Raw genomic sequence first — 24277 nt, forward strand, 5'->3', positions numbered from 1 at the left:
GATCCATTATGCACCTGCTAAGGTATAACACAATGGGGTAACCCAGTGTCCTTCAGAGCCTGGGTGAACATATAATAAGCTACAATGGCTCTGTCGGGGAGCAACAATTACTTGGCTTAACTTGAAATAAATCCTGAAAGATAATTATATAACAGTATACATAAAGAGTTAAATAATATTGTAGATAGATCAAATCAGTGTGCACGAAAAGGTGAATATGGGAACACCTTGATACAAATAAAAAACAGAAAAATACGGTGCGTGCAGTGTCCTTCTGACGTTCCTACTTGTTCCCTATGGCATGAGGGTTTGACGCCTACTAAACAACGTCATGTACATACAGAATACTTTTGTTAGAGCTCCGTTGAAGAGCATCCATCGTTCGACGATGAACGTCTCCAGCACTCTAGGTCAATGAGGTCGCTGATAATGTTGATAGCAGTATTCTAAACACTTTTTGCGTCAATAACTTCATCTACGACTTCGAAAACTGATCCCTGCTCAATGTCAATTCACTTGCCATCAAAGAAAAGACACCATAGACGTTATATGAATTCTCCACCTCTATCAACATTGAAGACAAACTCCATCTACTCTAAAATCAATGGCCATTTAAGGCACTCCATCCCCATGAATTGTTTCTGTGGCGTAGATACACCCAGAATGCCCTCTTCTTCCTCAACAACTTCAAAAACAGAGTAGGGATCTTGTCCAAGCCTCTTCCATCTACATCACAACAACTTACTCTGTATCCTTGTCCACTGCCATTCAGGCCAATAAAACTATTTTATATCTTTTGAGTCATGAACCATTGCAATTCATGTAGCTATGGTGTTAAGACCTACTTCTGTGTCTCCACTAAAGAAAGGGAAACTTTCACAGGAATCTTCTCGAGGATCACCTGATTCCTTTCATTGAACCCCTGAAAAAAGAAGAGGTTTCAGATCTCCTTCAAGATCCAGATCAGCTTCCTCATTGTCAGATTGCACCTTTTCGTACACATCAGTGCCATCTTCCTCATGCACCTCCCTGGTTCATGATATTTTTACCTTTTACAAGGTTCCAGATAGGAATGCTACTAAAATGAACATCCCTCAAGAGGTTCCTTAGCAAACCATATCAGTGATTCTGGAAATGCTAAGAAGCATGCTCTACCTTTAGTTCCTTAACGACTTGATATAACAGATGGCACATTTCTGACTCCTGCCACTGTCAAAGCAGCAACACCAAGATTGCTTTAAAAAGAGATGCCCCCACAAAGCTGACCCTGACTTCTCAAAAATAGAACCTAAGACAGACTCTGTTATAGTGACTTTGATAAGAAGGAGACATGCTTCCTTTTTAGAAACCACAACTTCTCCAGAGCACAAACAGAAGATGTGTGCCACAGCCACCTTGCCTTTAAAAAATGCTTAGGGATACTGCTCTCCTTGGTCACTACCAATGGGAAATATGTGAAGGTGTGCACTTCTTCAAGTATGATCTACCAAAGCACCAAAGGCAAGAGTTCACTGAGATGTTGCAGGAGAATTCCCTAGTGGCTAATCTGATAGAGACGTATAGCCGCAATTATTTTGTGAGCAGTACCCATGTGCACTGGTAGGTGGGTCGTTAGGCTCCACTTGACATGCTCATTGCCTATATAGGCACCACCCCAGCTCGCTGATGTCAGTTCTTTTCTTTTTCCATGCCAGTCAGCACAGATCCAAAGAGAGCAACCCCCAGTAATTTTTTGGCTGACTGTTTTCAACTTTTTGTCAAAGTCTTTTTGAGATCTTCTCATGGTGTGGCAGGATGTCAACTAGGAAGGCCGGCTGCAAGCCCTGTGATGGTAGGCAGACAAAATATATCTTTTGAGTCATGAACCATTGCAATTCATGTAGCTATGGTGTTAAGACCTACTTCTGTGTCTCCACTAAAGAAAGGGAAACTTTCACAGGAATCTTCTCGAGGATCACCTGATTCCTTTCATTGAACCCCTGAAAAAAGAAGAGGTTTCAGATCTCCTTCAAGATCCAGATCAGCTTCCTCATTGTCAGATTGCACCTTTTCGTACACATCAGTGCCATCTTCCTCATGCACCTCCCTGGTTCATGACATTTTTACCTTTTACAAGGTTCCAGATAGGAATGCTACTAAAATGAACATCCCTCAAGAGGTTCCGTAGCAAACCATATCAGTGATTCTGGAAATGCTAAGAAGCATGCTCTACCTTTAGTTCCTTAACGACTTGATATAACAGATGACACATTTCTGACTCCTGCCACTGTCAAAGCAGCAACACCAAGATTGCTTTAAAAAGAGATGCCCCCACAAAGCTGACCCTGACTTCTCAAAAATAGAACCTAAGACAGACTCTGTTATAGTGACTTTGATAAGAAGGAGACATGCTTCCTTTTTAGAAACCACAACTTCTCCAGAACACAAACAGAAGATGTGTGCCACAGCCACCTTGCCTTTAAAAAATGCTTAGGGATACTGCTCTCCTTGGTCACTACCAATGGGAAATATGTGAAGGTGTGCACTTCTTCAAGTATGATCTACCAAAGCACCAAAGGCAAGAGTTCACTGAGATGTTGCAGGAGAATTCCCTAGTGGCTAATCTGATAGAGACTTATAGCCGCAATTATTTTGTGAGCAGTACCCATGTGCACTGGTAGGTGGGTCGTTAGGCTCCACTTGACATGCTCATTGCCTATATAGGCACCACCCCAGCTCGCTGATGTCAGTTCTTTTCTTTTTCCATGCCAGTCAGCACAGATCCAAAGAGAGCTACCCCCAGTAATTTTTTGGCTGACTGTTTTCAACTTTTTGTCAAAGTCTTTTTGAGATCTTCTCATGGTGTGGCAGGATGTCAACTAGGAAGGCCGGCTGCAAGCCCTGTGATGGTAGGCAGACAAAATATTGATTTTTAAATATCGACATACAATAATGTCGATGTTTAAATATCGATGGTACATAATATAGAAGGTAAGTTATATCGACAAATTTAATATCGATGTTAGTAATATCGATGTTACTAATATCGATGTTAGTAATATCAATGTTAGTAATTTCGATGTTACTAATATCGATTTTTATATGATTTTTATGTATATTATTATGTATTTATTATGTGTTTAATTTTTATTTATGTAATTTAAGGAAATTGTGTATTTTAGTACTGTAGCAGGTTGTGGGTTTATAGGGGAATAGGGTGGGAAGTAATTTAATTATACTAAATTAATTATTAATTATTAGGAATTATAAATTAATTTTTATTAATTGGTAATTAATTTTTATTAATTGATTAATTGATAATTATGTTCTGTAGCGGGTTATGGGTTTATAGGGGAATAGGTTAATTATACTAAATTAATTATACATTTTTAGGAATTATACATTACTTTTAATTAATTGGTAATTCATTTTTTATTAATTGGTAATTAATTTTAATTAATTAATAATTATGTTCGGTAGTGGGTTATGGGTTTATAGGGGAATAGGGTGGGAAGTAATTTAATTATACTAAATTAATTATACATTTTTAGGAATTATAAATTAATTTTAATTAATTGGTAATTAATTTTTATTGATAGGTAAATCATTTAAATTAATTGAATAATTGATAATTATGTTGTTTAGCATGTTATGGGTTTATAGGGGAATAGGGTGGGAAGTAATTTAAATGTAATTAAGTAATAATGTATTTTAATTAATTGTTTTGTTAATTATATTGTTAATTAATTATTCATTGGTAATTAATTATTATTAATTGGCATTTATTATTAATTTATTTTTACTTTATTTATTGCTAATCATGTTTTTTATAATTATGTATTGGTTTTTGTAAATAGTTAATATTTATTTAATAATTATTTTTTTATTATTTTAAAATATTAATTTATTTATAAGTATGTTGTTTTTAACTTCTACGCGATCCAATAGTTTCCCTACTTTTTCACTCTCTGGAGTTGGAATAGTAATTTTTACCCCTACGCTATCCAACACTTTCCCTACTGTTGCAATCTCTGGAGTGGGAATAGTAAATTTTACCCCTACGCTATCCAACACTTTCTCTACTGTTGCACTCTTTGGATTGGGAATAGTAATTTTTACTCCTACGCTATCCAACATTTTCCCTACTGTTGCACTCTCTGTAGAGGGAATAGCAATTTTTACCCCTACCCTATCCAACACTTTCCCTACTGTTGCACTCTCTGGAGTGGGAAAAGTAATTTTTACCCCTACGCTATCCAACACGTCCTACTGTTGCATTCTCAGGAGTGGGAATAGTATTTTTACCCCTACGCTATCCAACACTTTCCCTACTGTTGCACTCTCCGAAGTTGGAATAGTAATTTTAACCCTACGCTATCCAACACTTTCCCTACTGTTGCACTCTCTGGAGTGGGAATAGTAATTTTTACCCCTACGCTATCCAACACTTTCTTTACTGTTGCACTCTTTGGATTGGGAATAGTAATTTTTACTCCTACGCTATTCAACACTTTCCCTACTGTTGCACTCTCTGTAGTGGGAATAGCAATTTTTACCCCTACGCTATCCAACACTTTCCCTACTGTTGCACTCTCTGGAGTGGGAATAGTAATTTTTACCCCTACGCTATCCAACACTTCCCCACTGTTGCACTCTCTGGAGTGGGAATAGTTATTTTTACCCCTACGCTATCCAACACTTTCCCTAGTGTTGCACTCTCTGAAGTTGGAATAGTAATTTTAACCCTACGCTATCCAACACTTTCCCTACTGTTGCACTCTCTGGAGTGGGAATAATAATTTTTACTCCTACTCTATCTAACACTTTCCCTACTGTTGCACTCTCTGGAGTGGGAATAGTAATTTTTACCCCTACGCTATCCAACACTTTCCCTACTGTTGCACTCTTTGGAGTAGGAATAGTAATGTTTACCCCTACGCTATCCAACACTTTCCCTACTGTTGCACTCTCTGGAGTTAGAATAGTAATTTTTACCCATAGGTTATCCAACACTTTCCCTACTGTTGCACTCTCTGGAGTGGGAATAGTGATTTTTACCCCTACGCTATCCAACACTTTCCCTACTGTTGCACTATCTGGAGTTCGAATAGTAATTTTTACCCATACGCTATGCAACACTTTCCCTACTGTTGCACTCTCTGGCGTGGGAGTAGTAATCCTTACCCTTACGCTATCCAACATTTACTTACTTTTTTAAATTTGTTTTACATTTTTATAAATTTTTATTTATATTATTATTTTATGTGTATACATTTATTTGTAATTTATAATATTGTTATTTATGTATAAGTTATTAAAAAATTTTGAAAGTTATTAATAAGGAAGTATATACTATGTATTATATGTATATTGTTCATTTTTTTAAAATAAATTATGTATTATTTATTAATTTAAAATATTATAACATATTTTTAACTATGTTTATTACATTTATAAGTATTATTTTAATTATATGACATATTTTTGACATCTATATTTTTTTTCTCGATAGTTTTGTACTTACCTTATTAGAGATAGCATGTCGATATTTTTGTAATCAACATTTTTGTTGCAATATTTTTGTAGGTAGATATTTTTTAAATCTATATTTTGTCAGACATTCCCCTGTGACACCTGTCACTGACAGATGTCGGTGATGGATCTGCACCTTGTTTGCCTCTGGTGCCTCGAGCGTGACCATGACATGAAGACATTCATCGACTGCCTTACCATACACCCCAAGGCCTTGCGGGAGCGGTGTAGGAAGCTGGCTCTGTATATACTATACCAAAGTAAGGTATAGTGTGCACAGAGTCCAGTGGATCCCCAAAGGTAGGCAGAGGCTAAAGTAGATAATACCTTACTCTTTATTTGTGGTAGTGTGGGTTAGCAGTAAGGCTTTATCAGAGGGTAGTGTTAAGCATTTATTGTACACACTCAGGCAAGAATGATGTCATACTCAAAGACTGAACTCTGACCCATTTGTTTTGTATAAAAATATTATTTAGTTGTATTTTATTTCTAGAACCAAGCCAGGCCTGGTGCAGGTAAGTGAAATAATACTTTGCAGGAAGAATACAGTTGAATACAGTTGTATGTAATTTGTTTGGATACAGGTAGGACAATTATTCAGAAACAGTTGAAATTACTTTTCAGTTACTTGCAGTTACTGTATTACTTTTCAAGTTACTTTTTCTACTCAGTGTAATATGCGTAGATATCACACTGGGACATTTCCTAAATAAAAGGTAAGTAAATCAGTTTTTGTAAGTATACAGTTTCTTATGGTTTCATACAATTTTCCAAGTCCACACTTAGAAAGTTTTTCACAGAAAAACTGTCAATGCAATCCTATGGGAGGAAATTAAGTTATCGGTTTACAGGTAAGTATTTAGTTTGGGAGTTGGTTTTCTGGGGTTAGAACAAGGGTTCCTCCAGGGTCAAGGATGCACTTCAAGAGCACCCTCAGCAGTACTAGGGCAGGCGGAAGCAAAGTGCTGAGGCCCAATGTTATCCAGTGGAGGATGGGGGCCTCTGGTTGGTGGCTGCTCAGGAGCTGGCCACATGGATGTGGGAGAAAAGCTCCTAGGGTTTGGCTCAGGGCAAAGGGGGATCCAAGTTAGCACACAAGGTGCACCCACAGTGGCGGCAGGGAGCAGAGTGCTGATTTGGCGTCGCGTGCCAAGTTGTTTTCAATTGGAGTTCCCGGTTTGAGATTTTGGCTGCAGGCTTGGCTCAGAAGTCTTCCGGGAAGAACCAACAGCTCGGCAGGTTGTAGGAAGCTGGCTCTGTATATACTAAACCAAAGTGGGGTATAGTGTGCATAGAGTCCAGTGGGAATCCCAAAGGTAGGCCGAGGTAAAAGTAGATAGCACCTTATCCAGTATTGGGGTATCTTTCATAGATTCACATGCCTGTATCATTCCCCGTCGCCGAGGCGGGAGTCCCACGGTAACAAATATACAATAGCAGTGCCTTAGTAAAAACTGTAGTAGGCTGACAAGACTATAGGCCCAAACAGGCCCAAATCGTAGTAGCCTATCTACCTCCTTATGTAAAAAGAACTAAAAATAGATCCAACCAATCAGAAGTCAGCACCCTCTAGAACCTTCCCAGCAGAGGCAGTTCGCCTCATATTTTCACCGCACGTCGTGTGGAAGGGAGTCTCCTTGAGTGCCTACTCAGTTTTTTCTTCATTGCTCTTTCAGGATGTCTGAAAAAAAGCTCTCTTCAAGTCTTGCAGGACCTGTGATAAAAAGAGGGTCCATGTAGATGACCAGCACAAGGACTGTATCTACTGCCTACATCCTAATCATATTGTAAAGGATTGTAGGATTTGTCGAACCTTCCCTGCAAAGACCATCAGGGATAGGGAGGCAAGAGTTCTTTTATGGCTCAAATCATCTTCTACAGATGAGGAGGACAGGGCCTCTACTTCCAGCAAAAGAGCCAGATCCAGAGACAGATCTTCTCCTGAGGGGAAATAACATCATAAATCCTCTCACAGAGCTTCAGATCACTCAAGGAGGTCGTCTTCACCTCCTGCTGGATCACCTTTACCTCCGCCTTCAGAATCTACCAAGTCTTCTGCAACTAAAACAGTGAGTAAAGCCCAGGTCAAGACTCTATCACTGGTGTCTTCTCACACAGTCTCTGTGACTTCTTCTATTTCAAGCTCTTCTACTTCGGTATCTACGAGAGCTTGAACTTCTCCGATAGTGTCTTCTAAAACCACTAAGAAAACTTCTGGGGACACTACTTCTTCAAAATCGTCGTTGATCCCGTCAACGACGGTCAGTGAAGTCATCATCGTCGAAAACCCTGTCTACGTTGAAGTCATCGTCGACGAAGAGCCCGTCGACGTCTAAGATCTTGTCGACGAAGAGCCTGTCGACGGCAGGTCCACCGATGAAGAGCCCGTCGACGACGGCCTCGTCGACGACAGCAAGCCCGTCGACGACGACCCCGTCGACGAAGAGCCCGTCGACGAAGAGCCCGTCGACGGAGGCCCCGTCGACGAAGAATCCATCGACGACGGCCCCGTCGATGAAGAGTCCATCAACTACGGCCCCATCGATTACGACCTTGTCAATATAGAGCCCATCAACGGCAGCACCGTCGACTACGATTCCGTCAACGACAAGCCCATCTGTGACACAGTCAGCTGTTGTAAACTTTGGTACAGACGCCCATGTCGACGAAGAGCCCTTTTCTAACCACAAGTCCATCTTTGAAATCTTGGTTTGGGTTACCTCAGAAATCTCAAGCTTCTCCTGTTGCTTATACCCATTTTCAATTGAAAACGTACCATAGACAGGAATATACCAACATTTCCCCTTTGTTACTACCCTCACATATCTTAAAGACATATGTAGAGGAAGAAGATTTTGATGAAGAGGATGATGAGGAGGAAGGCCCTTTTGGGATTGCGGACCATCCATCAGAATTACAGATAAAATGTCAGGATGAGGATGAAGAGGAAAGCTTCCATGAACATTTTTACCAGGAAGATTTGTCTACACCTTATCATAGACAGTCGCATAGAGAACCAAGTTCGGTAGACATAGGTCATCTTCCTTCATTATTTCAAGATTTACAAGCCATGTTGGCCGATTATCGGCAGAGGTTTCCACCTACAACCTCTACTCCACGATACCTAATGTACCGGTGGTTACACCTACTCCACCACCGTCACAAGAGCCTGCCTCACCAAGACACCTTGTTGAACCAATGCCACAAGGTAATCAAGATACTTCATCTTCAGATGATGACGGAAGAGAAGAAGGCGAATTACCTCATGATGATGTGCCTAGAGATCCTTGTGATGACTATGTAATTACCATGACTTCGCCTTCTATACCACAACCATCTGACTCGCCACCGGAGGATATTGGCGGCTTTCATAATATCATGCAAAGAGCTGCTACGCGGTTTGAACTTCCAGTTACTATTGAACAGTCGGATTGTTTTCTTTACAACTTTAAAGAAGGGTATAGGAGAATCACCAGGGCTATACCAATTATAGATTTCTCCTGGAAGGAAGGCCTTAAGATTATGAAGACGCCTGCCTCTATTCCTGCAGTCCTTCCTCGAATCGAGCAGAAGTATCGGGTAACACCAGATGCTCCATCATTTCTGCTGGGTCACCCGAGCCCTGATTCTGTAATTTTGCAGGCTGCACAACAGAGGTCAAAAAATCCGTCTACCCCAATCTCTACACCACCAGATAAAGAGGGCAGACGATTGGACTTGATAGGAAAGAAGTTTTCCACCAATGCTGCTTCATCCATCAAGGCAGCCAATTCTCTGGCAGTTTTGGCACGTTATGACCGCCAGATGTGGTCAGAATTATCAGAGTTTCTGGAGCTGATAGCTGAAGATCGTCAGCAGGAAGCACGAAGGATAGTGCTTGAAGGAGAACGGGCTGCATCGGAAATAATTGATTGCGCCTTAGACATTGCAAACACTAATTTTAGGCAGTTAGCAGGATCTGCTGTTCTCAGACGCCAGGGATGGCTCAGAGCGACCTTGTTTAGACCTGAGGTGCAGGCAAAGATTCTTGATATGGCTTACGATGGCAAGTCACTCTTTGGTAGGCATATAGATGACGCGTTATTGACCATCAAAACAGACACGGACACGGCTAAGTCGCTGGGTACCCTGCAATATAAGAGAGGTTCTTTCAGAGAATCTAGGGGCCGTGGTTTTTCCTCGAGAGGAAATTACCACAATCAGCAAAACAGACAATACCAATCTCAATACCAGCAGTCATCATACAGGCAATCCTCCTCAAATAATTTCTCTCGTCAAGGCGGACTCCGGCGATCGAGTAATCAAGGCTGCGACTCCAATAAGCAACAATGAGCTTTGCCGAACGCCAGTCCAACCTTCTTCCCTCCCTGTGGACGCGAAGATCTCAGCCTTCCCAACAATGGCAGAACATCACATCAGATCAGTGGGTCCTCGACCGTGTACGAAGAGGACACACTCTGGAGTTCTTAAAGTAAACACCTACAACCCCGCCCAAGGGTCCCCCTCGTCTTCACTTACTGTTCAAAGAAGCCTTAAAGATGTTCCGCAAGAATGCAATAGAAAGAGATCCAGTCTCGCAAAAAGGGAAACGATTCTACTCTTGATTCTTCCTCATAAAGAAAAAATCGGGGGATTGGCGTCCGATTCTAGACTTGCGCAGACTCAACAAGTTTCTGAAGAAAAAGAGTTTTCGGATGGCGACGTTAACAGATGTGTTGAGCTGCCTCAACGAAGGGGACTTTATGGTTTCTCTGGACCTGGAAGTCGCTTACTCCCATATCCCTATTCACCCCAAACATCGCAAATACCTACGATTCACTGTGGCTGGCGTCCACTTTCAATTCAAGATGCTTCCGTTCGGGCTAAAATCAGCCCCAAGAATATTCACAAAATTCCTAGCTCCAGTGTCAGCCACACTGAGGTCTCAAGGAATACAAGTCTTTCCATACCTCGACGATAAGCTGCTCAAGAGTCCATCAAAGCAGGCTACGAAACAAGCTGTAAATAGTTGCCTCAATCTATTCTCAAATCTGGGACTCACTCTCAATGCCAACAAGTCGCAATTGCAACCCCTCCAAGTTCTGCCCTTTCTGGGAGCAACACTAGACACCCAACAATGCAAAGCGTTCTTGACTAAGGATCGACAGAGCAAATTACAAAGCCTGGAAAGGTTGATTGCAAGAAAAAAGTCAGTTTCTGTCCGAACATTTGCTTCTCTTCTGGGGATGCGCTCTTCAGCGATCAGTTTAGTCCCACTTGCAAAACTCAGGATGAGACCACTGCAGGAAGAGTTGCACAAACAATGGCAGCAGGCCGGAGGGTAATTCGACGATTCCATAAAGGTGACCCCACGAATGATACAGGCTCTCCACTGGTGGTCAAAAAGAAGCAATCTATCTACGTGTCTCACGTTCCTAGCCACTTTCCCAGAGTTTGTCCTGACCACGGATGCATCTAATGAGGGGTGGGGAGGACATCTCCAAGACCTTCAAATTCAGGGTCATTGGTCTCGATACTATCAGAAAAAACACATCAACAGTCTCGAACTGAGGGCCATTTTCCTCTCTCTGCAAGCATTCCTTCCGAGAATTACGAACTCCTCGGTGCTGGTGCGTACGGACAATACCACTAGCATGTATTACCTCAACAAACAGGGATGAACAAGGTCTCTCTCCCTATCGCAGGAAGCTCAAGAGATGTGGGAATGGGTTATCAAGCATGGCATAACCCTCAGAGCAGAACATGTCAAAGGAACTCAAAATTCCCTAGCCGACAACCTCAGCAGATCTCTCGCAGGTTGCCACGAATGGGAGCTGGAGCAGTTGCAGGTGAACAGGATCTTCCGAATGTGGGGCACACCAACTCTAGACCTGTTTGCAACACAATAGAACAGCAAATGCCTCTATTACGTCAGCAGATTTCTTCAACAGGGATCAAGAGGGAATGCTCTGTCCATGCGATGGTCAGGGATTTATGCGTACACTTTCCCCCGATACCATTAATCCCGGGGGTTCTGCAGAAGATGAAGAGGGAACATTGCAGTCTTATCCTAATTGCTCCTCGCTGGCCGAGGCAGTATTGGTTTCAGGAGTTACTTCTGTTGTCACAACAACATCCGATTCGCCTCCATCTAACATTAACCATGTTGACAAGGGAGAGAGGTCAGATTCTGTATCCAGATCCACAATCGCTTCACTTGCACGTATGGCTCCTGACTTCTTAGAATTCAAAGATCTCAAAATTTCTCAGGACTGTAGAGATGTTCTATCTAAAGCCCGCGCTCAAAGCACTATCAAAACATACGGCTTTAAATGGAAGCGCTTCTGTCATTGGTGCGAAATAAATAACGTACATCCACTTCAGGCCCCACCAGAGGATATTCTTCCCTATTTACTATCACTAGCTACAGCAGGTCTAGTGTTCTTATCTATCAAAGTCCACCTTGCTGCAATTTCTAGATTCAGAAAGAGTTCTAACAAGCCATCACTTTGTTCTTTGTCACTTATCAAACAATTTCTAAAAGGTCTATTTCAAGCCTTTCCTCCAGTTCGACCTCCACCTCCAGAGTGGGATCTCAATACAGTTTTATCTCAATTGATGAGGAGACCTTTTGAATCAATTCACAAGACTGATTTAAAATGTTTAACCTGGAAGGTAGCGCTTTTGTTAGCCCTCACCTCAGCCCGGAGGGTTAGTGAAATCCAGGCTTTCACAATAGCAGAACCTTTTCTTCACTTCTCTAAGGATTACGTTACTTTGCGAACGAATCCAAAATTCATTCTAAAAGTACCGTCTCAATTCCACCTGAACCAGCCAGTAAAGCTTAAGACTTTTTTCCCGGATCCAGTTACACCGGCAGAAAAAGCTTTACATTCTCTTCATGTAAAACGTTACTTGAAGTTCTACCTTCAAAGAAGTAAGAATATAAGGAAATCTAATCAGCTGTTGATCGCTTATGGCCAAGCCACGATGGGACAAGGTGTTACAAAAGCAACGGTAGCCAGATGGTTATCTTCTGTCATACAATTTTGTCATGATAAAGCCAACAAACCGTTGCTCAGAAAGGTTAAAGCACATTTCACCAGAACTATGTCGGCTTCTACAGCCTTGTTTGCTGGGGTCACATTGGAGAACATTTGCCGTGCTGCGACATGGAAGAATGTCTATACGTTCACGAAACACTACTGCTTACAATCTGTGTCGCATGACGATGCAGCAGTGGGAGAAGCTGTTCTTCGACATCTTCTTCATTAAGGTTAGACTTTTGAAGGTCTCTCATATTACTTGCTAATGTTTCTGATTGTCAAATTTTGTTCTTAAATGTGAAATATGTTAAATGGCTATAATTGTTTCATATCAGAAGGTTTTTGCATTTATGTGTATGTGCATATTTTAAGTGCTCTATAACCTTCCGATGAGTGGGGGATATGTAGATTGACACTTTGTCTCCCACCTTCCGCAAACGACATTTTTTGGACCTACTGCTTGCTACTCTGATTCAGGCATGTGAATCTATGAAAGATATCCCAATACTGGATAAGAAAACAAGTTACTTACCTGCAACTACAGTTATCCAGTTTTGGTATCTTTCATAGATTCACATGCACCCACCCTCCTCCCCGGGCAGGACAGTTCTCTAATGGGGATACTTACTCCTCACTTGTGCTAAGAAAATCTGAGGAGAACTGCCTCTGCTGGGAAGGTTCTAGAGGGTGCTGACTTCTGAGTGGTTGGAACTATTTTCAGTTCTTTTTACATAAGGAGGTAGATAGGCTACTAAGATTTGGGCCTGTTTGGGCCTATAGGCTTGTCAGCCGACTACAGTTTTTACTAAGGCACTTCTATTGTATATTTGTTACCGTGGGACTTGCGCCTCGGCGACGGGGAATGATTTAGGCATGTGTATCTATGAAAGATACCAATACTGGATAACTGTAGTTACAGGTAAGTAACTTGTTTTTTTACACTCTATTTGTGGTAGTGTGGTTGCGCAGTAAGGCTGTATCAGAAGCAGTGTTAAACATTTGTTGTAGACTCAGTCAACAAATGAATTTGCACACTCAAAGACTAAACTTCAGACCAATTGTTTTTGTGTAAAACTATTCTTTTAGTTATTTTATTTCCTAGAATGAAGAAAGCCTGGCACAGTTAAGTGATAAATACCTTGCAGTAAATATACAGTTTGGAAATCCTATTGTAAATGTACTTTGGAGTGGTTACAGTTTGAATTACTGGTAATGCAATACTGTGGAATACTGGTCATATACTTTGCATTGACATTTCAGTAGAATATCATGTAAGTTACTTTTCAGATTACTTTTCTTACACAGTGCAGTTTACGTGGATACTGCACTGGGACATTTCCTGTAACAGGTAAGTAAAAGCGTTTAGGCTATTAAGTTACAGTTTTAAAGGGTTTCTTAGATTTTCCAACTCCACACTTAGAAACTTTTCATAGAAAAACAGTCAATGTTGTCCTATGGAGGAAAATAGTGTTATCGGTTCAAAGGTAAGTACTTTGCTGTGGGAGTTGGTATTCTGGGGTTAGACTCAGGGGTCCCCCAGGGTCAAGGATGCACTCTTGTTACACCCTCAGCGGCACTAGGGCAGGCGGGTGCAGAGTGCTGAGGCTCAATGTTATCCAATGAGGGATAGGGGGCCTCCGATTGGTGCCTGCTGACGAGCAGGCCACTGGGTTGTGGGAGCCAAACTCCTGGACTTAAGCTCAGGGTAAATGGGGGATTAGGCCAGCACAAAGGATGCATCCTCAGCGGCACAGGAGAGGCCGGTATGAGAAAGGGCCCTCTTTTTACATGGTTGCCCCCACTTTTTGCTTAATTGCTGTTGTACTTTGACTTAGTGTGCCCTGGGCTCCTGCTAACCAGGTACCCACGGCCTATGTTCTTTCCCTAAAACTGCATTGAAGCCTAAGCCCAACTGGCATCTCTGGCCACAGGTCAGCCCCTGGTAAATGGTTCCACAGTACCATGGGTAATGTAACCAGAGAAGGCCTCTAAGGGCTGCAGCACTTATTGTGCCACCCTTAGAGATCCTGTACCTTCACACTCACACACTGCCTTTGCAGGCTGTTGTTTTGGTGCAGAACAAAGTGAAGAGTCGATATGGCACACTTCCGGGGAGACAGCAGCCCAGATACAATGCAGGGAGGCGCGAGTGCTCAAATAGACACCGCGTGAAGGCATCCCGCGCTGTCTCGACCCACGGGGAGAGTCTTTTGCTCTCGTAACGTTTTTTGTGCCCCTGCAAATCGCAGTGAGATACCACGGCTATTAACCGTGAATAACACTATATGGTCTAAACTTCAAAAGAATTTTTCACATTTAGAGCCTCACGGGAGGGTGCACCTTAGGGCGCGTACACCACCGGAGGACATAATTTAGGTCCTGACGAATGCTGAGCGAATTTGCAGTTGTAGCAGCAGAAACATGTTGATCAGTTGTTTGTTTTAAAGGACACAGGTTTCCTAAGACAGAACCTAGCTGTCCGCCACTTTGTTTTTAACCTAATACAGGTTGTCGGTATTAAAGATTTTTGTATAGGCTACAACCTTGTATTTTTTAATTTTGCACCCACAGTTACACTCACACCTTAATTTGGGCACTGTTGCACTCACCACATCCCGCTCCGCTGTAAACCAGGCATTGCAGCACGCTGGGGGGGCATTCGGCTACCCCAGCGGGGACCCAATGATGAAGCATGTCACCAATTAGTGGTGAGTGAGGGTCCTTTTACAAAAAAGATAAGACATTGGTTCACCTTAGGAATATTTTTCTTTAAGGGGTTTCTTTGTCCTTGAGGGGGATAGTAAGAGAGACATATATATAAAGAAAAAGACACAAAAAAGATTTTTTGTTTAAATACTCTTTATTCGTTTGCACTTAGTCACTCCTTAGTTGTTGTTAACAAAGTGAAGAGTCGACATGGCAGACACCCCTGTGTGCCATGCCTACAACCCACTGCCCTGGTATAGATCAGTCACCCCTCTTGCTGGGTGTACTATACCAGTGGTGAGGGTACAGGTGCATGAGCCCTGTACCCCTACAGTGTCCAAGTCCATTCTTAGACATTGTAAGTGCAGTGCTGCCATTAAGAGTATATGGTGCATTACAAACTTCACAACACCATAATGGCCACACTGAAAAACTGAGAAGTTTGGTATCAAACTTCTCAACACATTAAACCTACACTGATGCCACTGTGGGATTTAATGAAAAAAGGACACAAAGGGCATCTTAGACATAACCCCTGAAAACTAACCTACCACTAGTGTCCAGGCTGAGTGGCTGCTATCAGCTGCCACCACCAGCCATGTTTCTGGACCCCTGGGTCGAGAGCCTGCTGCTCTCAGGTGCCTGAAACAATGCACATCCTGGGAAGAGGTGCCACGCCTCCTGCCCCAGGATGGGCAGGGTCCACGAAGGGGAAGCTTCAAAGGCTTGCCGTCTCTGTGAGCTTCCCCAGGCCACTTGCTGATTTCACCAATTGGTCCCCACTGGTTCTGACCCCCACTTTGGGCGGGAGAACCAGCGGGAAAAAACAAGCGAGGAAGAGAGGTGTGCCCACCTCTGCCAACTCCAACCCTCAGGTGGGGGAGGCGAGGTGAAGCACAACTCTCAGTCCCCGCCATCTTGCAGATAGGGGGACTCAGCCAAACAGGGAAAGGCATATGCCCCCCTTCCACAGAAGGGTGGCATAATAGGGGGTTTACCCACCCCAGGGAAGGGACACATTGGTACCGACCTTTTAGCTACCTTTAACGCCCCTAAATCTTGCTTCCTCAGAACCCTACAAGAAGAAAAGAAGAAGAAGGACTGAACAGCCGTGCCAAAGCTAACAAGAGGAGGACACCCACTGACTTGGCCACAGCCCTATCGGCCTATCCCCATCTCAAACCTGCTCCAGCGAAATACTGGTGTGTCCTGCAGCCAGCAACCTCGAGAAACCGGGAGGACCTGCCTGCCTTCAATCCCAAAGACTCTGTCTCCTGTGAACACTGGATTTTTTCAAACAACAGACTCCAGCTACGCAAGGATCAGCGAGTTTGCACCACTCTGCACCCAACGCCCACGACCTGAGTGGCTCAACACCAAGGGGGCACCTTAGGGCGACTACACAATTGGTGTGCTCACACGTGAGGGAGTGGGCACAATCCCTAACACTGATTGGCGAGTGCATGCCATGTGCAAGATGGCGGGCACTGAAGAGTGTTCTTTACCTTGCCTCCCCCAACTGAGGGGTGAGGTTGGCAGAGGTGGGCACACCTTCTGGGGTGTTCTAATTTTTCCCGCATGTCCTCCCACCGAAAAGGGGGTGAGACAGTAAGGGGGCCTGCTCCTGATAGCAGGAGAGGCTGGGAGTCGTGTTAGAAAGGTGGCAAGGCCTTTGAAGCTCCCCTGCCACAGATGGCTCTTCCTGACCTGGGGTAGGTGTGACCACCTCAATGGTCCAGAAACATGTCTCGTGGTGGCAGGCCGGTGTTTACCAGTCAGGGAACTCAACAGAGGCTAGTCGTTTTTCAAGGGGCATCTCTAAGGTGCCCTCTGAGTGCTTGGTATAATAAATCCCACACTGGCATCAGTGTGGGTTTATTATGCTGAGAAGTTTGCTAACAAACTTCCCAGAATTCAGTAAAGCCATTATGGTGATGTGGAGTTCGTAATGATAAACTCCCAGACCATATGCTCTTTATGGCTTTACTGCACTTACAATGTCTAAGAATGGACTTAGACACTGTAGGGGTTTAGTGCTCCTACAACTGTACCCTCACCAGTGATGTTGTGCACCCAGCTAGAGGGGTGCCTTACCTATACCACAGGCAGTGGGTTGCAGGCATAGCATACAGGTATGTGTTCACATTTCTCTGCACCAAAAACATGCAGCCTGTAATGGCAGTGTGTGTGTGTTAAGGTACAGGGCCTCTAAGGGTGGTACAATGTGTGCTGCAGCCCTTAGTGGCTTTCCCTTGTCACGTTTTCCTTGGTACCCAAGGTAACTTTCACAAGGGACTTACATGTGGCTAGAGAGGTGTAAATTGGGGGTACAAAGGTACAGTTTTCCCAATCGAGAGGTAAGTCCTAGGATTGGTGGCGGAGACCAAGACCTTTGTTCCACTCGAAGAGAAAGAAAAGTAAGAAGTCGAAGAGTCTTCGACTTCGCCTTGTCTATCAAAGTCATCTTTTTATCGGCCTCAGAAAGTTGAAAGGCTGAGTTAACCAGCGAGATGTAAACTGGTAACCATGAGGTCGAACACTGGCCCTTGCAGTGGCTGCATTAGTCCACTAAGCCACCAGACCCAGCTTTAATCAAAGCAAAATGAACACTCCCCACAGCACCAAGGGTGCATTCAACAAGGAAAAATGGTGCCTCAATTGGCCCTCTTAGGAAATATCCTGCTCGCAGACATTTGTAAAGCGGCAACCTGGACAAATCTTTACCACACACTATTGTCTGGATGTACAAGACAGTCAATAAGCTCTAATGGGAAAAACAGTTTGACAGACAATATTTCAGGCAAATACAACATCTGAGGAGTACTGGTTTACGGTCTGTGCATAGCATGTTTATCTGCAGCCAACACATGCTATGAATAGAGAGTATTAATTATCCTGTAAGCATCTATTTTAGCATGTGGTGCTGTAGATTGATTCTATAAGCCTAAAATGATTATCTAAAACTGTGAAAAACATCAAATGGTTCTTACAAAATACAAATGTTTTTGGGCTTTACTGTAATCCAATTGATTACATTGTTGAAATAATTCACATTGTTTCTTGTAGATGTGTCTGTATATATTGTGTATATAGTGTGGTGTGAAAGTTGTATGATTGAAGGTGTGTGATCTGTTTCTGTCTAACTTTTTCCAATTTGTCCTTTTTTTGTAAAATATATATTTGAATATATGTTATTTGTAGTTCATGTTGTACATAAGGTCTTAAAAAACGAACTTGTTAAAAATCTTCCTTTGAGGTAAAAATGACTAAATGAGTCTAATCAAAATAAAATAAATAAATGACACTTTTTGGTCAAAATAAACATTTGTTTCATCTCTGATGTTTAGCCAAAAGAAGGCAGGTAATTGATTGGCAGCACGTGCATTTTCTGTTGTTCATTATTAGCTTGTGGCAAGCTGTGCTGTTGGGAGCCCAAACCCAGTAGTTTTTGTTCATGGTAGATTAACATGCAGCCTCCCTCCTCTCTGGCTGGTATTAGATGGTGGCACATATACACAGTAAATTGATGCAGGTTCAACAGCAAACACTTACCAGACTATATCCGAATTTCCCATATGGCAGGGAAAAACCAATACAATCTAACAAAGGAGCCGTTGAACATGTGTAATGCCTTGAGAAGGAGGAGATCATAAAAGACTTCCTCAAGAAAAACAAATTGCAAAGTCCGGGCCCAACACTAAATGGCAGGAGTGTGCATCGCATGTGAATCTGCAGCACTACATGCTACAAATAGATCCTTGCAGGGTAAGTAACATACTCCTTCTCACTGCTCTGACATAGCAATGCCCAATCATGGATCTGGACCTTGTCTTAATTCTCCATCTTTATATGTTTAAAATATCACAATTCAAAAAGTCTTTTCACAATAGTGGATGAGTCTGAAACACATATGCAACATGCAATTGTAGATGTGGACTGTGAATAAAGGTGATGTTTTTGTCTTAAGCTTAAGCTTTGCTTGGTTGTCTATTTCATGTCAGTCAATAACGCATCTATGAAAATTCTCGTTATTCACTTAAATGTGCATAATTTTAAATGTCTGCAGCAACAATTTTGATATCTTGTTTCACAGCTGGAATAATTAGTCACATTTATAATAGCAAGTATCTAGGCCAGAATGCAAAATTCACTGGTGTATGCTACCTAACACACAGAATAAGGTTAGTGAGGGGAAGGGAAGTTACCACCTATCTTTCCAGTGGTAATTGAAATATGGATGGTATCTCAAAATACCGTCACCCATGTTAATTAGGTACTGCGCAATTAAAACTATATAATTAAGAATGTGGAAACCATCTTGAAGGAGTAATCAGTTTGATGGCAATAACATTTAGTAAAAAAAATATAATAATGCAAGGACATTTTTGGGGATTAAAAATATGCAAATATGTGCTTTACGCACTGGTCGACCAGCCATGGTCAATATTATGCATATTTATTGGCATGTGGGATTTACCTATGATGGAGGCAATGGCTCTTTCAGATCCAGGAATCACATTATGTGGTACACCCAGTGTAAAGGCTTCATTGTGGTTCTCATCAGTCTCCTCTTTCCTCCAGATCTTAAACTCTCCCATTGAGCCCCACCCAGTAGAGAATCCGATGTACTTCACCTCCGGCTTCTTCGAGACAGCCCACTCCACTATCAGAGATTCATTCGCAGGCTGGGTACCATGGCCTACCTAAAAACGGTCAATGAAAGGAAATCATCCAGTGTTAATCAAGCCATCTCCAATTGCCTGCAAGACACACTCAAACATTCAGTTGCAGAGGATATGTGAAGAGATATTACTTTAATTTGCTATTAATTTTGTCTGTGTTCAACCATTTAATTGTCTATAATCTGGAAAGCTGCTGCCTCCCGTCTCCCACCCTCTACTGTTTTTTTTTTAAACAAAATATATGGATTTTCATGAGAGTATTCTTTTTTTCAAACATTTCAGTAAGACTTTCTGAAATGGAAAAAAAATACATTAGACTCATTTCGAAGTTTCCTTTTCTTTAACTGTGTCTGCTAATTGTTTTTTCTTTAGCTTTTAAAATGTTGCTTCCGTAATAGAGTAACCCCCAATAACGGATAGATGTATCCTTAACCATACCACCTCTAGCAATTGTCAAAGTCTTCCAACTCCACTTCATATACTATGTTGTGTTTACCCCTTTGTATCACAAGGACAAACCCAATGCTTTCCAGCAAGGAGGTAATGCTAAAGTGGGGATCTCAATTATAAGATATTGTACCAGGCGCCAGTGACCGTTAAAGGCAAGGCACATGCCGTCCAATTTGCATATCAATTTTTTCATTATCAGTATGGACCAGAGTCTATGGTGCCACTACATTATTGACAGTGCATTAGATTTCTTCCAGGTGAAATCTGTTGCTAGTTTCACTGTTGCTGTTCACGCGAATACCAGTAACCATTTAGATTTCATCATATGGTCAAAAGTGTCTGGTCTTAGGCCAAGCACAAACACATTCGGGTAATACTAATCTTTTTGACACAAGAGGCACGTACATTTGGTCATTGGACACGCAAGTTGCTTTAAGTACTTTCCAAAGAGTGCATCACGAAGTTGCCTCATTATTAAAGCATGTGGATGAGATAGTGCTACTCCCAATTTTCCTTATGAAGATGCAGTTTTATTTATTTATTTGAAACACGACTAGCAATGGGTCCAAATGATTTTTCCTGTCTTATTAGGATTCCTACTTGGGATCTGTTCTGATTCTAGTAATCAGAAGGAAACATAGACTGGTTGGACCTTCCTTCCATCTTTTAAATACATATGAAGAATAAGTATGCAAATAATAGAAATCAGCCCCTCCCAGAGCTACAGATCTAAAACACCAGCATGATGTAATTCATTCCTCAATGAGAAAAGTATAAGCATATGTTATGAGATTAACTCATCATAAACAAGATAATCCCGGCCTTGGAGCTAGGGACTATTACATTTACTATCAGTTCTCACACTTTCAAGAAAGAAGAAACAAAATCAGTTTAGCTGGGAATGATCAGTAATAAGCAATACCTGAATAATTCCGTTTTTCCAGCTGATCCAGAAGCTCCGAAACTCGTCCCAGGACAAAATCCCTGCAGTGTTCGCACTGGCAACTGGTTCCCCCATTTTACTTGTGGTGATCCAGGTCTTGGCATTCTGGTTCCCACCAATGACGACCTCAATCAACTCAGCCACGTCATGTGGGCCGGATGTTAATGCAAAATGAGCGTCGTTGTGTGCCTTAACAGCCACGTCAAAATGGGTCATCTTTGAAGGCTTCTGAACATACTGGTACTCATACTTGTTTGGCGTGGAGATGTGAATTTTTTCTAGTCAGTAAAACAAAAAATAATATCATTACCTGATATTACAGCTGGTGTTGTTGATGCAAAAGCCAAACAAGCTTAAAAATATTGTCTGCCTCCCTTTTTCACCTTATTCAATAAAGACATCTTCAATCGACTTTCTCATAAAACAAATAAGTACACTTCAGACAATTTAGATTGTTCCTGCTACTGTTCCTAAATCTTCTGCACAGGGAACTATGTGTAATATTTATAATATTTAATTGTTTTAAAGTCTATGGGCTCCATTATGATGTCGGGCGGATCGCCACCGCTAAGGTGGCGGTGGCGATCCGCCCGACAGAAATGCCCGCCCGCCACCCATTTCCCCCCCCGCCACATTACAATGGCGGGGGGGGACCGCAGCGGGGTGAAACACCACCCGCCACTTTTCCGCCCCGGTCGCCTGGCGGCCGGGGCGAAAATGAGTAACATGCAGGCGGTGTCTGTCAGACACCGCCCGCAATATTACTATGGGCATAATTCAATGCCTTAAAGGCATGCGGTGTTCACTCTGGGGGGCCCATGTGGGCCCCCAGAGTGACGGCCATAGGGGGGTGGCACACGGGGGGTACCTGTGGTACCCCCTTCATTTGCATATACAAAGCGGCAGGCACCGCGAGGTGCCTGCCGCTTTGTATATGCAAATGCTAAAATGCATTTTTAGCATTGTGACGGGCGGTGCAGAGTGCACCGCCCGCCACAATGTTAAAAATGAAGGATGTGCCCGCCACTGTGGCGGACGCATCCTAATGCCAATATCGGGACCCAACGCCCTTTAGGCGGGCGGTCCCGATCTCCGTTAGGGTGGCGGGCGGACTTATTCCGCCCGCCATCCTAATGGACCCCTTAGGGCCCAATTACGATGTCGGACGGACCTGAGTCCGTCCGACATCGATTCGGTATTGGGTCCGACCGACCTCCTGTCGACGGTCTCAACCCAGCAATTGCGATTGGTCACACTCCTATGCTTTACAATGGGAGCATGAATTCTGACGGAATGCATGCTCTCATTGCAAAGAGAAGAGGCGCAGTGATCCCTGCACCCCGTGGCAGGCACTTCAAAGTGCCACGGGGTGCAGGGATCAACAGGGGTCGGCTTCCAACCGGAGGCCCTGCTGGGGGCTACCATAGTCGACTTCCGGCAGCCTTTCTATGTCGGAAAGGCCGGTGCAGAAAGGCTGTCGTATAACAGCATTGTAATCCCTCGGGCGGAAAGAGCCGCCCTTGGGATTCCAGGTGACTTTCCGAATGGCAAACGGGCTGCTCTCCAAGCCCGTCCGAAGCCATTCGGAAATCCAGTTCTGATTAATTTCCGACCAACTCCATCCACATGGGACGCTCGGAAATGAATCCGAACTGCTGATTACGATGCCATAGGAACAGCTCCGACCGAGGGTCTTAGCCGTTTCGTATGGCATCGTAATCGGCCCTTTGGTTTTAAAAGAAAGAAAACCAATACAGTCTGGATAGAAGGCAGAAAATAAAATGAAGGTAGTCACATCATAATACACTAGCTATACATGCAGCAATGTATCGATATTCATATATCTCACACATGGAGACAAATAAATGCTGTACATTTCCAATAAGAGATGGCACGGAAATTGAATATTCTTATTGCTTGCACAGCGTGTATTTATGTTTCACAAATAGGTGAATGTTTATCTGATAGGATCATGGAGGCAACACGTCCTCCGGGTAGTTCAGATCTTTATTAGCATCTGCCAACGTTTTAGATACTCGGCCAGCTTAGTATTGGTGAGAGTTAATTTTATATGTATGTTCTCTGCAGTCAACCATGCGCTCAAATCTCTAATCCAGTTTCTCAAATCTGGTGCTTCAGCTAACATCCAGGGAATAGCTAACCCTTTTTAGCTAAAAGCAGGGCAAATCCAGCTGGCTTTTAATGTGCCTTATGTCTATCCTTGAAAGATGACACTTCAAGTAAATATACCTTCGGGGACAATTTCAGTGGTAGATTTGTGTGTTTTATGTGTACTCACTACTGCCTTCCAGTATTGCTCCACGAGCATATATACTCAGATCAAATGAGTAAACACCACAATTTTGGCCCCACATTTAGAATATCTCAGTTGTTTATTTGGGACCATTACATGTAGTATTTGCGGAGTATTTGTGTAAACATATTTGACAGAACAGAAATAATAAGAGTCCATCACTATAAATTCCTTATTGTTTCATGCCACTGGAAAACAGTGCTTATTCAGTATTCTATTATGATATATATAGGGACTATTTTGTGACTCATTTACAATTATTTTATGGCTATACTTACATGTATGAGGGTACCCCCATATTGGACAACTTCACTAGTACTTTCAGAACAGCTTGTTGTCACCAAAACGAAGGGCAAGATACCCAGGAAGCATGGCATATAGGCTTTACTATAATGCAGGAAGCAAGATATGAACCATAGTATGATAAGGGTTCTGCACCGTAATGAATATACCTTATATTTATGATTTAAGATCAGAGTAATTAATTGGGATTCTATTGACCTAATAATGTTGTCAGGTTACAGGGGAGTGGATCAATGCCACAATATGGAAGGGTACTATACCTATGAGGTATCATATAGAAATGTCTTGTAGAAATGTGTTAAAACGCCATGAGTAGTCTAATCCCCAATGCTACTTTAATCCA

At 42.5% G+C, this 24277-nt stretch overlaps 1 protein-coding gene across 2 annotated transcripts in view; it reads right to left on the reverse strand.

The window, feature by feature from the left end:
• The window catches only part of CPAMD8 (C3 and PZP like alpha-2-macroglobulin domain containing 8), a 1208079-nt gene that overhangs the window by 767311 nt on the left and 416491 nt on the right, over positions 1–24277 (reverse strand). For both annotated transcript variants that reach the window (XM_086946939.1, XM_086946938.1), the window contains exons 24-25: positions 21297–21595; positions 19720–19945 (exon numbers count right to left, since the gene is read on the reverse strand). In XM_086946939.1, the coding sequence (XP_086803065.1) occupies positions 19720–19945; positions 21297–21595 (525 nt within the window). The remainder of the gene's footprint in view (positions 1–19719; positions 19946–21296; positions 21596–24277) is intronic.

Source organism: Lissotriton vulgaris, chromosome 12, assembly GCF_964263255.1.
Source record: "Lissotriton vulgaris chromosome 12, aLisVul1.2, whole genome shotgun sequence".
NCBI classification, from domain to species: domain Eukaryota; kingdom Metazoa; phylum Chordata; class Amphibia; order Caudata; family Salamandridae; genus Lissotriton; species Lissotriton vulgaris.